The 18,038-nt window shown below is 51.5% G+C and overlaps 1 protein-coding gene across 1 annotated transcript in view; it reads left to right on the forward strand.

The window, feature by feature from the left end:
• LOC140427211 (START domain-containing protein 10-like) overlaps positions 1 to 18,038 on the forward strand; it is a 262,989-nt gene that overhangs the window by 206,751 nt on the left and 38,200 nt on the right. The window contains exons 2-3 of the mRNA XM_072512819.1: positions 4,339 to 4,486; positions 16,687 to 16,790. Of these exons, the coding sequence (XP_072368920.1) occupies positions 4,339 to 4,486; positions 16,687 to 16,790 (252 nt within the window). The remainder of the gene's footprint in view (positions 1 to 4,338; positions 4,487 to 16,686; positions 16,791 to 18,038) is intronic.

The raw sequence follows: 18,038 nt of genomic DNA on the forward strand, positions 1-18,038 counted from the left end.
TGAAGTGGGTAAGGGAGATGTAGGTGTAAAGGGGCGGAGTTAGGAAGGTGGAGGGAGGGTTAGTGAGGAGAAGTGTAACTGTGGAGGTGGGTGATATGGCGGAGGAAGGACTAAGGGAGAGAGTTCTGAAGGGTGAAGGAGTAAGGGTGGTACGTGGGAGGAAGAGGGAATTTAGAGGAGTGAATGTGTCTGGGGGGAGGAAGGAGTGATGTCCTGGACTCTGATATCTTGGAGCCTTTGTGGATTCTGCGAACACGGGATGAGACTTAGCCCGACAGCAGCACAAAGGTGGCTCATCCTCTTGTGCCACAGGGTTGCTGGCCTCTGGCATCAGCCACCTGTGCCCATTCCGCATTGGTTTCTCTGCTGGACTTCCTCATACCCAGAGCCGGGTAGAGTACACCCCTCCTGACCTCAATATGGTCAAGGATGGTACACAGAGTTCTGTAACTATACTTGGCCACTAGCCCATCACCTGCCCTTTCTGACATCGCCTCTCAGTGGTAGGTGCTGACAGTAAGGATTCTGGGCACCTGGATATGTTGGGAGATTCGTATTGTGTAATTTCAAGAAGGAATTAGATACAGCTCTTGGGGCTAAAGGGACCAAGGGATAGGGGGGCGGGAGGCTGGATCACGGTATTGAACTTGATGATCAGCCATGATCAGAATGAATGGCGGAGCAGGCTCGAAGGGCCGAACGGCCTCCTCCTGCTTCTATTTTCTATGTTTGTTTCTATCTATCTCTGGAAGGTAGCACTAAACCCCGGATACATAATGAATGAGGTCAGAGCTGGAATCTGTGTTGTTTCCCATTGCTTTCCACAGCGGAAACAATTCCCGTCCCTGACCCCAGATGGGAGAACTCCACCAGTGGGTTGGATTTTCTGCCCATTCATGGTTCCGCCGACAGGGCACCGCCATCTTGGGTTTTGTGTCGGTGAGGGGTGTGTTCCACGGGAAACCCCATTGCCAATGGCAGGGCCAGAGGATGCTGCCACAGCCACTGGGGACTCGCCCTCTGCTGCTGCAGAACACGTTCTGGAGGAGGAGGAACATCCTATAGAACACGTTGTGGAGGGGGAGGAACATCCTATAGGACACGTTGTGGAGGGGGAGGAACATCGTTTAGGACACGTTGTGGAGGGGGAGGAACATCCTATAGAACACGTTGTGGAGGGGGAGGAACATCCTATAGAACATGTGGTGGAGGGGAGGAACATCCTATAGGACACATTGTGGAGGGGGAGGAACATCCTATAGAACACGTTGTGGAGGGGGAGGAACATCCTATAGAACATGTGGTGGAGGGGGAGGAACATCCTATAGGACACCTAGTGGAGGGGGAGGAACATCCTATAGAACATGTTGTGGAGTGGGAGGAACATCCTATAGAACACGCTGTGGAGGAGGAGGAACATCCTATAGAACACGTGGTGGAGGGGAGGAACATCCTATAGGACACGTTGTGGAGGGGGAGGAACATCTTATGTAACACGTTGTGGAGGAGGAGGAACATCCTATAGGGCACGTAGTGGAGGGGGAGGAACATCCCATAGGACACGTTGTGGAGTGGGAGGAACATCTTATGTAACACGTTGTGGAGGAGGAGGAACATCCTATAGCACATGTGGTGGAGGGGGAGGAACATCCTATCGGACACATGGTGGAGGGGGAGGAACATCCTATATAACACGTTGTGGAGGGGGAGGAACATCCTGTAGAAGACGTTGTGGAGGGGGAGGAACATCCTATAGAACACGTTGTGGAGGGGGAGGAACATCCTATAAAACACGTGGTGGAGGGGAAGGAACATCCTATAGAACATGTGGTGGAGGGGGAGGAACATCCTATAGGACACATTGTGGAGGGGGAGGAACATCCTATAGAACACGTTGTGGAGGGGGAGGAACATCCTATAGAACATGTGGTGGAGGGGGAGGAACATCCTATAGGACACCTAGTGGAGGGGGAGGAACATCCTATAGAACATGTTGTGGAGTGGGAGGAACATCCTATAGAACACGCTGTGGAGGAGGAGGAACATCCTATAGAACACGTGGTGGAGGGGAGGAACATCCTATAGGACACGTTGTGGAGGGGGAGGAACATCTTATGTAACACGTTGTGGAGGAGGAGGAACATCCTATAGGGCACGTAGTGGAGGGGGAGGAACATCCCATAGGACACGTTGTGGAGTGGGAGGAACATCTTATGTAACACGTTGTGGAGGAGGAGGAACATCCTATAGCACATGTGGTGGAGGGGGAGGAACATCCTATCGGACACATGGTGGAGGGGGAGGAACATCCTATATAACACGTTGTGGAGGGGGAGGAACATCCTGTAGAAGACGTTGTGGAGGGGGAGGAACATCCTATAGAACACGTTGTGGAGGGGGAGGAACATCCTATAGAACACGTTGTGGAGGGGGAGGAACATCCTATAGAACATGTGGTGGAGGGGGAGGAACATCCTATAGGACACCTAGTGGAGGGGGAGGAACATCCTATAGAACATGTTGTGGAGTGGGAGGAACATCCTATAGAACACGCTGTGGAGGAGGAGGAACATCCTATAGAACACGTGGTGGAGGGGAGGAACATCCTATAGGAAACGTTGTGGAGGGGGAGGAACATCTTATGTAACACGTTGTGGAGGAGGAGGAACATCCTATAGGGCACGTAGTGGAGGGGGAGGAACATCCTATAGAACATGTGGTGGAGGGGGAGGAACATCCTATAGGACACATTGTGGAGGGGGAGGAACATCCTATAGGACACGTTGTGGAGGGGGAGGAACATCCTATAGAACACGTTGTGGAGGGGAGGAACATCCTATAGAACACGTTGTGGAGGGGGAGGAACATCCTATAGAACATGTGGTGGAGGGGGAGGAACATCCTATAGGACACCTAGTGGAGGGGGAGGAACATCCTATAGAACATGTTGTGGAGTGGGAGGAACATCCTATAGAACACGCTGTGGAGGAGGAGGAACATCCTATAGAACACGTGGTGGAGGGGAGGAACATCCTATAGGACACGTTGTGGAGGGGCAGGAACATCTTATGTAACACGTTGTGGAGGAGGAGGAACATCCTATAGGGCACGTAGTGGAGGGGGAGGAATATCCCATAGGACACGTTGTGGAGTGGGAGGAACATCTTATGTAACACGTTGTGGAGGAGGAGGAACATCCTATAGCACATGTGGTGGAGGGGGAGGAACATCCTATCGGACACGTGGTGGAGGGGGAGGAACATCCTATATAACATGTTGTGGAGGGGGAGGAACATCCTGTAGAAGACGTTGTGGAGGGGGAGGAACATCCTATAGAACACATTGTGTAGGGGGGCATCCTATGGAACACGTTGTGGAAGGGGAGAAACATCCTATAGAACACGTTGTGGAGGGGGAGAAACATCCTATAGAACACGTTGTGGAGGGGGACAAACATCCTGTACAACACGTTGTGGAGAGGGACGAACAGCCTACGGAACACGCTGTGGAGGGGGAGGAACATCCTACAGAAAAGTTGTGGAGGGGGAGGAACATCCTATAGAACACGTTGTGGAGGAGGAGGAACATCCTATAGAACACGTTGTGGAGGGGAAGGAATATCTTATAGAACACGTTGTGGAGGAGGAGGAACATCCTATAGAAGACATTGTGGAGGGGGAGGAACATCCTATATACATGTTGTGGAGGGGGACGAACATCCTGTAGAACACATTGTGGAGGGGGACGAACATCCTATAGAACACGTGGTGGAGGGGGAGGAACATCCTATAGAACACGTGGTGGAGGGGGAGGAACATTCTCTGGAACATGCTCCAACTTTCTAAAATAGTCACAACGCTGCATGGAGGTGGACCAATGTTCTTTGGAATTATGATGCAATCAGTATGGACCCAACCATCTTTATTAAAGGTTCCATCATGCGGGCAGCTGTGCTGTACTATACTCCATGTCGAGCACTTTGATTGAAATGATTGCGGTTCGGATAGGGTGATTTAAGGGCAGCACAGTGGCGCAGTGGGTTAGCCCTGCTGCCTCACGGCGCCGAGGTCCCAGGTTCGATCTCTGGGTCACTGTCCGTGTGGAGTTTGTACATTCTCCACGTGTCTGCGTGGGTTTCGCCCCCACAGCCCAAAGATGTGCAGGGTAGGTGGACTGGCCACGCTAAATTGCCCCTTAATTGAAAAAATGAATTGGGTGCTAAACTTATATTTAAAAAAGTTCCTTCACAACCTTGGTGCCATCATTAGATGAATCCTAATCTTTAATCTTAGAAATCTGTTCTGCCTGTTTCCAAACTGTCAGGATTTCTCGTTGCAGATGAGAATTAACTGCAAGGATGTTTCAGCTGCTACCCTCTACGATGTTCTTCATGACACAAATTACAGAAAAAAATGGGACACCAACATGATTGAGACGTACGATATCGGCCGGCTGACAGTGAATGCAGATGTGGGATATTATTCCTGTAAGTAACTCCCAAGAACAGATTGTTTCATTGTGAAAATAACCCAATGAAACTGTGCAAAGGCAAATTTTCCAGCTGAAAGGTGGAAATGCTGAGTGAGTGCAGAGTATCGAGATTTAAACATGATCCGTATACGTGTGAATTTGTGAAGTAAAAGATTGGATTGATTGTTTGGAAAGACAGATAGAGAGAGCAAAGCAGGGGTTTTCCAAGCAGTTAATAAACCTATAACATCTAATCCGAAATAAAGAGTTGTTCCAACTGATAATTCCTTCACAGCAAATGGGTGAAGAAAAAGGAGGTAAGACGCAGAGGAAATCCAAATGATCTCAGCTCTCCCACCTCTAAATCAGAACATTTAGGACCAAGTTCCAGTCCACGAATTGAGAAGAGAAATGCAGGCGGAGACCTGAGAGTGGGTGACATTGTCAGAGGTGCGTCTTTCTCAATATCATCACTGCCTGACCCTCAACGTGATGTGAGATATCCCGTGGGACTATTCAGAAAAATACCAAGACAGTTCTCCCAATGATGATCTGGTCCAATTGGCTGTTGGCCCGGAGGAAGCGACAACATGGCTCCCAGTGCAGTCCCCGAGTTGTTGCGAGGTTTGCGTGCTCTCACCGACACCTCAACTCCATCTTCATGATCCCAGTGAATCCTCTCTGTGTTTGGTGCATTCCAGTATGAAGCTTTGCCATACACACTCACACACTCACACACACACACTAACTCACTCTCATGCACAGACTCACACACACACTCTCACATGCAAACACACATACACTCACTCACACACGCAAACACACATACAGACACACACACTCTCACACACACTCACACACACACACACACTCACATTTACACACACACACTCACACACTCACATTCACACACACTCACATTCACACACACACACACACTCAAACACTCACATTCACACACACTCACATTCACACACACTCACATTCACACACACACACACACTCACACACACACATTCACACACACACACACACACACTCGTATTCACACACACACACTCACACACACACACACACACACACACTCACACACACACACATTCACACACACACACACTCACACTCACATTCACAGACACATAGAACATTACAGCGCAGTACAGGCCCTTCGGCCCTCGATGTTGCGCCGACCTGTGAAACCACTCTAAAACCCACCTACACTATTCCCTTATCGTCCATATGTCTATCCAATGACCATTTGAATGCCCTTAGTGTTGGCGAGTCCACTACTGTTGCAGGCAGGGCATTCCACGCACTTACTACTCTCTGAGTAAAGAACCTACCTCTGACATCTGTCCTATATCTATGTCCCCTCAATTTAAAGCTATATCCCCTCATAGAATCATAGAATCATAGAAGTTTACAGCATGGAAACAGGCCCTTCGGCCCAACCAGTCCATGCCGCCCAGTTTTTACCATTAAGCTAGTCCCAGTTGCCCGCACTTGGCCCATAACCCTCTATACCCATCTTACCCATGTAACTATCTAAATGCTTTTTGAAAGACACAATTGTACCCGCCTCTACTACTACCTCTGGCAGCCCATTCCAGACACTCACTACCCTCTGAGTGAAGAAATTGCCCCTCTGTGCCCTTCTGAATCTCTCCCCTCTCACCTTAAACCTATGCCCTCTAGTCTAGTAGCCTGTATCTCAGTATTCTCCTCAGCAACATTGTCCTTTTCCTGTGTGAATACTGACGAAAAATATTCATTTAGCACCTCTCCTATCTCCTCGGACTCCACGCACAACTTCCCACTACTGTCCTTGACTGGCCCTACTCTTACCCTAGTCGTTCTTTTATTCCTGACATATCTATAGAAAACTTTAGGATTATCCTTGATCCGACCTGCCAAAGACTTCTCATGTCCCCTCCTGGCTCTTCTTAGCTCTCTCTTTAGGTCCTTCCTAGCTAACTTGTAACTCTCGAGCGCCATTACTGAACCTTCATGTCTCATCTTCACATAAGCCTCCTTCTTCCTCTTGACAAGTGTTTTGACTGCCTTAGTAAACCACGGTTCCCTTGCTCGACCACTTCCTCCCTGCCTGACAGGTACATACTTATCAAGGACACGCAGTAGCTGTTCCTTGAACAAGCTCCACATCTCCATTGTGCCCATCCCCTGCAGTTTTCCTCTCCATCCGATGCATCCTAAGTCTTGCCTCATCGCATCATAATTGCCTTTCCCCCAGGTATAACTCTTGCCCTGCAGTATATACCTATCCCTTTCCATCACTAAAGTAAACGTAATCGAATTGTGGGCACTATCACCAAAGTGCTCACCTACCTCCAAATCTAACACCTGTCCTGGTTCATTACCCAGTACCAAATCCAAAATGGTATCCACAAACAAACACACACGCACACATTCCTGATGCTGCCCTTCACTTGTGTTTTTAAATATCGGGAAACATGCGTGGTGGCTGCTGAGGGAGAGAGAGAGGGTTGGACACGAAAGGTGAGACCGTGGGCTGCCGGTCCCGACACTGGCCGGGCTGGTTGGGGAGGAGTGGGGTGGGGGGACCGGCAGGCCTGGGGGGCAGCGGGGGGTGACCAGGTGGTGACCAGGGGGTGGGCCGTGGGGTCGGGGTAACTTCCTCATGGGACTGAGGCATCCAGGCAAGGACCGCGATTGCCGCAGCCCACTGACCGCCCACCGTGGCCCCCAGTTGTGCCGAGTGAGACCGGACATATGGCTGCACCCCCCCCCCCACCACCCCCGCACCCCAGCCCCCACACCCCAACCCACCAACTCTCCCCCCACCAAAACCGGCACCACCTGCTGGCGGTGCAGCATGCGACCCACCCAAGGGCAACGTCCACGGTAGCCGTCGGTCAGGGGCCTGGAGCGTACCACCGGCATAGACTGGGCCGACCACCATCCCCTGGCATCAGGGATGGATGTAGGGATGGTGGAGGGAGGGAAGGAGGGGGAGAGGGATAAGCAGGGGCAGGGGCTGGAGTGCCAACTGGGGGCACCGTGTAGCCCGTGCTAACATGTCGGCCTTTCACCCCCTGCAGACAACGGATATTGGAATACAACCAGCAATGGTGGCCTTCCTGCTGGTCGCCACAGCCCTGGGGGGTGCCCTGCGGCTCTCCGAGCTGGAGCTGCTCAAGGGGGGCCCTGCAGCAACAGAGCGGGCAGCAGAGGGGCAGAAGGCAGCCGGTGAGCATGGAGGGCCGGACGCACAAGAGGCCACGGAGGAGGAGGGGGAGGTGCCAAGGAGGCGCCGCATGAGACCTCGTGTGTACCGTCAGCGCCTGTCATTCGAGGACCTGCCGGACTAGGCATGCTGTTGGAGACTCCGGCTGAGCAGAGAGACAGTGATACATATCTGCCAGAAGATGGTACACATGGCACCATGGGGGTAAGGGGGAGGACACCCGATCCCGGTGGCCATCAAGGTGACGGTCGCCCTGAACGTTTGCACCTTGGGGTCCTGCCAGACGGCGAGTGGGGACCTGTCCAGGATCCCATAGAGTTCGGTGCACAGGTGCATCCACACCATCACAGAGGCCCTATATGCCCAGGCGTCTCAATACATCCAGTTCCATGTGGACCAAGCCCACCAGGATGCCCGGGCAGCGGGGTTCGCTGCCTTTGCCAGGGTGCCGCAGGTCCAGGGGGTGATCGGTGGGTTGCATGTCGCCCTACAAGCACCTGTGGATAAGAAGCCACGTACACAAATAGGAAGGGGGAACCACTCGATGAACATCTAGCTGGTCAGCAACCATCAGCTGCGCATCATGCACGTCTGCGCCCGGGACCTGTGCAGTGTGCACAACACCTTCATACTGACTCACTTTCTGACATCTTCTAGGGGCCCCCCCTCCACCACCCCCGGCTGAGGGGCTGGTTGCTGGGCGACAGGGGTTACCCGCTGCGGTCATGGCTGATGACACCTATCCGGAGGCCACAGACCGATGCGGAGACCCGATACAATGACACCCTTCCAGCGACCAGGGGTGTGATCGAGCAGTGCTGAGGCATCCTGAAGATGTGATTCAGGTGCCTGGGCCTCTCAGGAGGGGCCTCCAGTACGAGACTGAGAGGGTCGCCCGCATCGTGGTGGCCTGATGCGTCCTCCACAACATCGCACAGCAGAGGGGCGATGTGCTGGAGGAGGAGGACGAGGAAGGGCAGGCCTCATCCAATGAGGAGGATGCGGGGGAGGGGGATGATGAGCAGGACATGGCGACCAGACAGGCACGGGACGCTCTGATCGCCTCCAGGTACACCGACTAGGGAGCCTGTCTATTGGCATGGACATCCCACCTGCTACACCCCCCCGCTCCCTGGCCGTCTGCCCCTCCCATCAATACCTCCCTGAGTCCACCCCTTCCCCCACAATACCTCCCTGCGACCCCCACCCCCTCCCCCATTGAAACACCCTCTGTCATTCCTATCTCCCCCACTACTGGGTGAGGGTGGGGCTGGCCCATGGGATGCAGGATGATGACAACCCGCTCTGCGATGAGCTCCGCTGCTCCACATCGTTAGACAATGTCTGACTCCTGCCCACGGGAGCACCTTCCAGCTGGGTGATCCCTGCATGTGAGCTGGCCAGTCGCTAGGGTCGGGGTGATGGGTACGGTGGTGGGGGGTAGAGGGGGAAGGATGAGGGTGGGACATCGAAGCGGTGAGCACTGACTGAACTGGGAACTCTGGGCCAAGCCCACCCACAACATCCACTCATTGCCCCCACACCCGGCAGTAGTACCTCCTCCTGTTGTGAACAGAGTTTTAATTTACCCTAGCCCCTATAACTAAACTGTGCCCTGCACCCGTACCAATTTAACTGGTGTCTAACTTTCTGGCCTTACGGGCCCTATCACTACGCCTAGGTGGGTCCCCAGGTGGTACAGCAGGTGTTGAGTCGGACTGCTGTGATTTCTGCCGAATCCGTGGGATGGGGTGCGAGTGGAGCCATCCCCCAAGGTCCCCCGCCATCTAGCGCTGCCAGTCCTGGGGGCCCGCTCTGGGCATGGCCATGGAGCACAGGGAGTAGACCATCTCCGTCTGGGCCGGGGACACCTTCCTCTGTGTCTGCGTCACACCGGCCAGCACCTGGGCAATGCCGCGGACACTCTGAGCCATGGCCTGCTGTGACTGGGCCACGCTGAGGAGCACCTCTGCAATGTCCAGGTGGCTCTGGCACACGGCTGCCTGTGAGAGGGCAGCTCTGTCCTCGGCCTCTGCCACTGCCCGCATAGAATGCCCCAGGCCTTGGACACGCTGATCCATAGCCGAAAGCGTCGCCCCAAAGGCCTCCACTGCGGATGCCACCAGTGCGGTGTTGGCCTGGGTGGCGTGCATGGTCGGCACCACCTCCTGAACGCGGTTGGACTCCTCCAACTGCACCTGCAGGTGCTGGATACTCGCCGACAACCACTGTGTTGGAGACAGTGTCGCCCCGGACTGGTGCTCTGGGATGTCTCCAGCTGCGGGGCATGGGCTCCCATTGCTGTCCATTTCCTCCTCCTCCTCCTCACTGCTCTCCTCCTGAGGTAGTGATTCGGGGTGGGGTCAGGGGGTACCAGAAGGGATTGCGCGTCCGTTTGGTTTTCTCCCTCTCCCAGTGGTTGTGGAGCACCTTCTCCTGGGGCGGGGGAAGAGACAGGAAATGACAGTGTTCGACAGTCAGGCGCATGCAGAACAGGGGGTGGGCAGCTTCTGGCCCCAGTGACCAGGGCACCCGGCCAGGGCAGCGGCATGTGGTGCAGGGTGAGGATTCTGCTGCCCTTTGGATTGGAGGGGGTAGGACTATTGGTGTGAAGGACAGGGTTGGTGCCAGGGGAACAGTATTACCTACTCACCCTGGCAGCTGTGCCTGCCTCTGGTTCCCACAGATTCACTATCTGCAATCCATTCATAGCTTCTATGTAGTGGTCTGTGATTTGCAACTCATTAAAAACCATCTGCAGCTTTGATCCATTCATATCCTTTCACGCTTCAGTGGCCTAAGTAGCGAAATCCCAATGTTTGTAAACATTGACCACATCAAAGAGAGGTAAGTGCAGTGAAATCGCACACTGGAGTGATTGGAATGCACTTAGAGCACTTGCATCTGATAAAATGCCACACCAAAGATGATTGTGGAAAATAATAGCTCCTGCTGTAGGGGGTAACATATTGGCATGGATTGAAGATTGGCTGGCTCACAGGAAGCACAGTTACCATAAATAGGTTATTTTCTGGTTGGCAGGATGTAACGAGTGATGTGCCACATGGATCAGTGCTGGGGCCTCAACTGTTTACAATTTATATAAATGACTTAGATAAAGGGATTGAAGGGGTGGTTGTTAAATTTACTGATGTCACAAAGATAGGTGGGAAAGTAAGTTGTGAAGAGGACGTGAGGAGGCTGCAGAAAGATATGGATAGGTTAAGTGAGTGAATGATCTGGCAAATGGAGTATAATGTGGGGAAAATGGGAAATGGTCCATTTTGGAATAATAAAAGAGAAGCTTTTTGTGATCTTATGGGATGGAGATCAGGCAGAAAGTGGACTTAGTGAGTGTTAGACCAGCCGATCTTATTGAATGGTGGAGTAGGCTCAAAGGGCTGAATGGCCTCCTCCTCTTCCTACTTTTTATGGTCTTATCTACATGGTCATATCTGAGGTGCAAGGGAATCTTAGAGTAAGAATCACAAAAGGTTACCGGAAGTAATTCGGAAAGCGAATAGAATGCTACTGTTTATTCTTTGGGGAATTGATTACAATATTAGGAAGGTTTGTACAGGGCATTGGTGAGCCACATCTGGAATATTGTGCTCAGTCTCCTTATTTAAGGAAAGGTGTAAATGTGCTGGAAGCAATTCAGAGAAGGTTTTCCAGACTAATACCAGGAATGGTCAGGTTGTCTTTGGGGAAAGGTTGGGCATGCTGGGCTTGTACCCACTGGGGTTTGGAAAAGTAAGAGGCACCTTGATTGAAATTCTTATTATTCTGAGGGGTATTGGCCAGGTGGATGTGCAGATAATGTTTCCTCTTGAGGGAGAATCTAGAACATGGGGTCACTGTTTAAAAATAAAGAGTCACTCATTTCAAAAAGAACGAGGAGCATCTTTTTCACTCTGAGTTTTTGGAACTTCAAAGGGCAGTGTAAGCAGAGATGATGGAGGTTATCGGGGGAGGTAGGCAGGATGCAGGTTTGAGGTTTCTATCAGACCAGCCAGAATCTTACTTTGTGGAGGAGCAGGAACGAAAGGCTGAATGGCCTCGTCCTGCCCCTTGTTCGTATGACCCCGCTGCTTGGGCAGTGTCACTTTAAGAAATGTTTGGCTGCTCAAGTGGGTGCAGTGATATCAGACTGTGGGTGGAGCTGAGCTCTGACTCTGCTTTTTAGTTTCGCTTTGAGGGAAAGCTTGGGTGTGTCTGTGTTTTTGGGTTTTGTTTTAGCGTTGAAGCTGCAGCCAGCCAAAGAAGGTGTAATTTTGATCTCTCTGCAATCTAAAGACAATCTCTTGATCATTTGGTGTATTCAGAGTGATAACTGCTCTCAGTAGAGAATTTAAACCTGATGTGCTTCTGTAAAAAGGGCTTTTGTCTTATGGATGTTAAAAGGAAAGTTTAAGGATTACTTAGAGTGTTGTATTCTTTGGGGGGTGTAATTAAATTGATGGTTGCTAAGAAGTTCACTGTATGTTTTAAAAAGGTTAACTGAGTTCATAAAATAAACATTGTTTTGCTTTAAAAATTACATTTCGATTTCTGCTGTACCACACCTGTAGAGTGGGCCGTGTGCTCCCCATACCACAATCTATTAAAAGTTGTGGGTCAGGTGATCTCCATGATACAATTTGGAGTTCTCTTAACCCTGTCCCATAACAGGCAGCCTATGCTCAATGGAGAAACCTGCCAGAGGCTACTCCTGTGTGAAGACCCCAGTCTGCCCTATTTGGCAAACCCACTCCCAATCCCTTGCTAACTCCTCCCTACTGGCCCTGGTAATCCTGCTAGCTTACACTCATGCTCTATTTTCCCCTTCTCAATCAATCCTTTATTCCTTCTTTGCTGAATTCTAAACTGCTCCCAAACCACAGACCTGGGGCTGGATTCTCCGGTCGCCGATGGCAAAATCACGTTCGGCAATCAGCCGGAGAATCAAAGTTCCCGACCACATTGGGGGTGGCACCGCTTTCGCGATGCTCCGCCCCCTCCAAAGCAGCGGCCTCAGGACATTGCCTGAGCACCCCCCCCCCACCCCCCCCTCCCCAATGCCACGCCCCGACCGGCCGAGTTCCCGATGGCGCCCTCTGTGTGGTCTCATCCGTTGGGAACTCGGCGTGGTAGCTACAGACTCAGTCCCACGCCGCCACAGTCTGCGGAGGGCCGATCCGCGGGCATGGGGGGACATATTCATGGCTGGGGGGGGGGGGTGGTCCAGGGCGTGCGAGCCGGCTGAAGGGGGGAGTATTCTGCGGGCCGGGTCTGCGAGATGCCGGCACCATGAAGTACCATGAGCCGGGTGCTCTACGCTGTCCGCATGTTAACCCCCAGCAAAACGAGGAATCCGTGGCTGTTTTACGCCATTTTTTCTGGCATCAAACACAACCGTTCCCTCGCCGGCGTGGGGACATTGCCCCAGAATCGGAGAATTCAACCCCTGTTAATTTTCTTGGTCAATTTATATGCTTCTCCAGGAGCTCTAGTTTCCTCCCACAGTCCAAAGACGTGCTGTCAGGTGGATTGGTCATGATAAATTGCCCTCAGTGTCCAAAAAAGGTTAGGAGGGGTTATTGGGTTACGGGGATAGGATGAAAGTGAGGGCTTTAGTGGGTCGGTGAAGACTCGATGGGCCGATCCTTCTGCACTGTATGTTCTATGTTCTATGTTACTTGGATCGAATACGATCTCTAATTTCCCTTGTAAACCATGGATTGGCCACCTTTCCTGTTTTACTTTATTGCCAGACAGGAATAAACAATTGTTGCAGTTCCTCCATCCACTCTTTGAATGTTTGCCTTTTCCTATCCACCGTCATCCCTTTAAGTAACATTCCCCAATTGGTCAAAGCCAACTCGCACCTCATTTCATCGTAGTTTCCTTTATTAAGATTCAGCACCCTCGTCTCAGAATCAACTACTTCACTCTCCACCTTGATGAAAAATTCTATCATATTATGGTCGCTCATCCCCAAGGGATCTCGCACAACTAGATTGTCAATGATTCCGTTCTCATTACACAGACCCGGTCTAGGATGGCCTGTTCTCTAGTTGGCTCCTCAGTGTATTGATTCAGGAAACCATCCTGTATACAATCCAGGAATTCCTCCTCCAAGGTATTGGAGCAAATTTGATTTTCTCAATCTATATGCAGAGTGAAATCACATAATTACAGACATTCCTATATCACATGCATCTCTAACTTCCTGTTTAATGCCATTCCCAATATCACCACTAAAGTTTGGGAGTCTGGAGACAATGCCCACTAACTTTTGTGCCAGGCAATGACCATCTCCTACAAGAGAGGATCTAACCATCGCCCCTTGACATTCAATGGCATTACCATCGCTGAAAACCCCACAATCAACATCCTGGGGGTTACCATTGATCAGAAACTGAACTGGACTAGTCATACAAATACTGCGGCTACCAGGGCAGGTAAAGGCTAGGAATCCTGCAGCGAGTAACTCACCTCCTGACTCCCCAAAGCTTGTCCACCATCTCCAAGGCACATGTCAGGAGTGTGATGGAACACTCTCCACTTGCCTGGATGAGTGCAGCTCCAACAACACTCAAGTAGCTCGACACCATCCAGGACAAAGCAGCCCCGCTTGATTGCTCCTCCTTCCACAAACATTCACTCCCTCCACCACCGATGAACAATGGCATCTACAAGATGCACTGCAGTAACTCAACAAGGTTCCTTAGGCAGCACCTTCCAAACCCACAACCACCACCATCTAGAAGGACAAGAGCAGCAGATAGCTGGGAATCTCACCACCTGGAGGCTCCCCTCCAAGTCACTCACCACCCTGACTTGGAAATATATCGCCGTTCCTTCACTGACGCTGGGTCATAATCCTGGAACTTCTTCCCTAACAGCACAGTGGGTGTACCTACTCCTCAAGGACTGTAGCGGTTCAAGAAGGCAGCTCACCACCACCTTCTCAAGGGCAATTAGGGATGGGCAATAAATGCTGGCCTAACCATCGACACCCACATCCTGTAAATGAAACACCAATTTAAGGTGATTGGCAAAAGACAGAACAAAGACAAGAGGGAAAGAGTTTACTGCAATGAGTGGGCAGGATGTGTAGAGCATAGAACATAGAACTGTACAGCACAGAACAGGCCCTTCAGCCCTCGAAGTTGTGCCGAGCATTGTCCGAAACCAAGATCAAGCTATCCCACTCCCTGTCATTCTGGTGTGCTCCATGTGCCTATCCAATAACCGCTTGAAAGTTCCTAAAGTGTCCGACTCCACTATCACAGCAGGCAGTCCATTCCACACCCTAACCACTCTCTGAGTAAAGAACCTACCTCGCACATCCCTCCTATATCTCCCACCCTGAACCTTATAGTTATGCCCCCTTGTACAGCTACATCCACCCGAGGAAATAGTCTCTGAACGTCCACTCTATCTATCCCCCTCATCATCTTATACACCTCAATTAAGTTGCCTCTCATCCTCCTCCGCTCCAAAGAGAAAAGCCCTAGCTCCCTCAACCTTTCCTCATAAGACCTATCCTGCAAACCAGGCAGCACCCTGGTAAATCTCCTTTGCACCCTTTCCAATGCTTCCACATCCTTCCTATAATGAGGTGACCAGAACTGCACACAGTACTCCAAATGTGGTCTCACCAGGGTCATGTACAGTTGCAGCATAACCCCGCGGCTCTTAAACTCAAGCCCCCTGTTAATAAACGCTAACACACTATAGGCCTTCTTCACGGCTCTATCCACTTGAGTGGCAACCTTCAGAGATCTGTGGACATGAACCCCAAGATCTCTCTGTTCCTCCACATTCCTCAGAACCCTGCCGTTGACCCTGTAATCCGCATTCAAATTTTTTCTACCAAAATGAATCACCTCGCACTTATCAGGGTTAAACTCCATCTGCCATTTTTCGGCCCAGCTCTGCATCCTATCAATGTCCCTTTGCAGCCTACAACAGCCTCCACCTCACCCACTACTCCACCAATCTTGGTGTCATCAGCAAATTTACTGACCCACCCTTCAGCCCCCTCCTCCAAGTCATTGATAAAAATCACAAATAGCAGAGGACCCAGCACTGATCCCTGTGGTACACCGCTGGTAACTGGTCTCCAGTCTGAAAAGTTTCCATCCATCACCACCCTCTGTCTTCTATGTGATAGCCAGTTACTTATCCAATTGGCCAAATTTCCTTCTATCCCATGCCTCCTTACTTTCTTCATAAGCCGACCATGGGGAACCTTATCAAACGCCTTACTAAAATCCATGTATACAACATCAACTCCTCTACCTTCATCTACACACTTAGTTGCCTCCTCAAAGAATTCAATCAAATTTGTGAGGCAAGACTTGCCCTTCACGAATCCGTGTTGACTATCCCGGATTAAGTTTCATCTTTCCAAATGGTCATAAATCCTATCCTTCAGGACCTTTTCCATTAACTTACGACCACCGAAGTAAGACTAACCGGCCTATAATTACCAGGGTCATTCCTATTCCCTTTCTTGAACAGCGGAACAACATTCGCCACTCTCCAGTCCTCTGGCACTATCCCCATGGACAGTGAGGACCCAAAGATCAAAGCCAAAGGCTCTGCAATCTCATCCCTTGCCTCCCAAAGAATCCTTGGATATATCCCATCTGGCCCAGGGGACTTGTCGACCCTAAGGTTTTTCAAAATTGCTAATACATCCTTCCTCAGAACATCTACCTCCTCCAGCCTACCCGCCTGAATCACACTCTCATCCTCAAAAACATGGCCCCTCTCCTTGGTGAACACTGTCTGAGTGTGTGGTGGAGGCAGGCTCATTTGTGGATTTCAGAAGGAAAGGAAAGGAAATGGAGAGTTAGGGGGAGTAGGGGAGTGCCACCGGGTAAGCGGCTGGTACATACATGACATGCCGAATGGCCGCTTTATCTGCTGTTCTATGATTCTACAGGACTTTTCAAAGCACTGTTCCCGTGTGACTAACACTGTTTTCTGTCTGTTAGGGAAATGTCCGAGTCCATTGAAGAACAGAGACTTTGTTACCCTGCGATCCTGGCTCCCACTGGGCAATGATTACATGATAATTAACCATTCAGTGAAGCACCCAGTGAGTATCACGGGAGGAAGAGGTCCTCCTGTCCAATGTCAAGCATTCTGTGTCCATTACATTTCAGCAGAACTGATGTATAACATTGGAAAAATCCAATCGTGTGGAGAGAGAGTTTCCGGCGCAATCAACCTCCCGCGGACTTCCCAGCAGCCTTCAGGCCTCATGGGATATACCCGCGAGGTGGTAGAATAGGAATCCTGCCCAATAGTGGCGTGACCAAACCAATGTGCCAAAGTAGGGTTTAAACTGGATCTACCGGCCTTCCCAATGTGCTTGTCGCCGGGCACCGTTCAGGACCGGTCCATCAGGCCAGGGAGGGACCCAGAGGGGGGGGAGTCCTGTGACGGCCCAGGGGGTACAGACATCGCTGATCTTTGAACAAATAACGGACAGTGTGCGCTGCAGGAGGCTCTGCTCAACAAGAAGCCGGTGAGATACCTGTGTCTCGTGGACATGGCACCACGTGGTGGAGGAGGCATCTGCTCTCTGAAGCCGCCAAGGTGACCGCAGCTCTGAACGTTTATGCCACGGGATCATTCCAGGTTCAGTTGTGGACTGTGTGGAATCTCGCAGCCCACAGATCACAGGTGCATCCGGCAGCTCCTGGATGCCCTGTGTGCCCAGGCGGAAAACTACATCGACTTTGACATGGACCAGGCCCAATAAGATGCCCGGGCAGCAGGTTTCTCCACCATCGCCGGGATGTCCCAGGTCCAGGCGGTCATAGATGTTGCCCTGCGCTCACCGGGTCATTTTGGGGTGCCCTATGTTAAACAAAAGGGGTTCCACTCCCTCAACATTTAGCTAATCTGCGACCACCAGATGAAGATAATGCTCGTGTGTGCACGCTTCCCGGCGAGTGTCCACAACAGCTACATCCTGGGTCAGTCGGTCATCCGTGCCCTCTTCGAGGACCACCCCAGGATGGGCGGCTCTTGGGGGGTAAGGGATATCTGCTGAGGACCTGGCTGATGATGCCAGCACAGAGGTCAGAGACTGAAGCAGGGACCCGGTACAACGAGGCCCATGTGGCGACGCGAGCTGTGATTGAGCAGTACATCAGACTCCTCAAGATGTAGTTCCGATGCCTCGACCACTCCGGTGGTACTCTGCAGTACACCCGCCGGAGGGTCGCCCACTTTGTTGGGGTCTGCTGTGCCCTCCACAACCTGGCACAGCAGAGGGGCAACGAGCTGAAGGTTGGTGACGTGGAAGATGTGGAGGAGGAGGGGTGGAGGGGGGGAG

This window comes from Scyliorhinus torazame, chromosome 7 (assembly GCF_047496885.1).
Source record: "Scyliorhinus torazame isolate Kashiwa2021f chromosome 7, sScyTor2.1, whole genome shotgun sequence".
Taxonomy (NCBI): domain Eukaryota; kingdom Metazoa; phylum Chordata; class Chondrichthyes; order Carcharhiniformes; family Scyliorhinidae; genus Scyliorhinus; species Scyliorhinus torazame.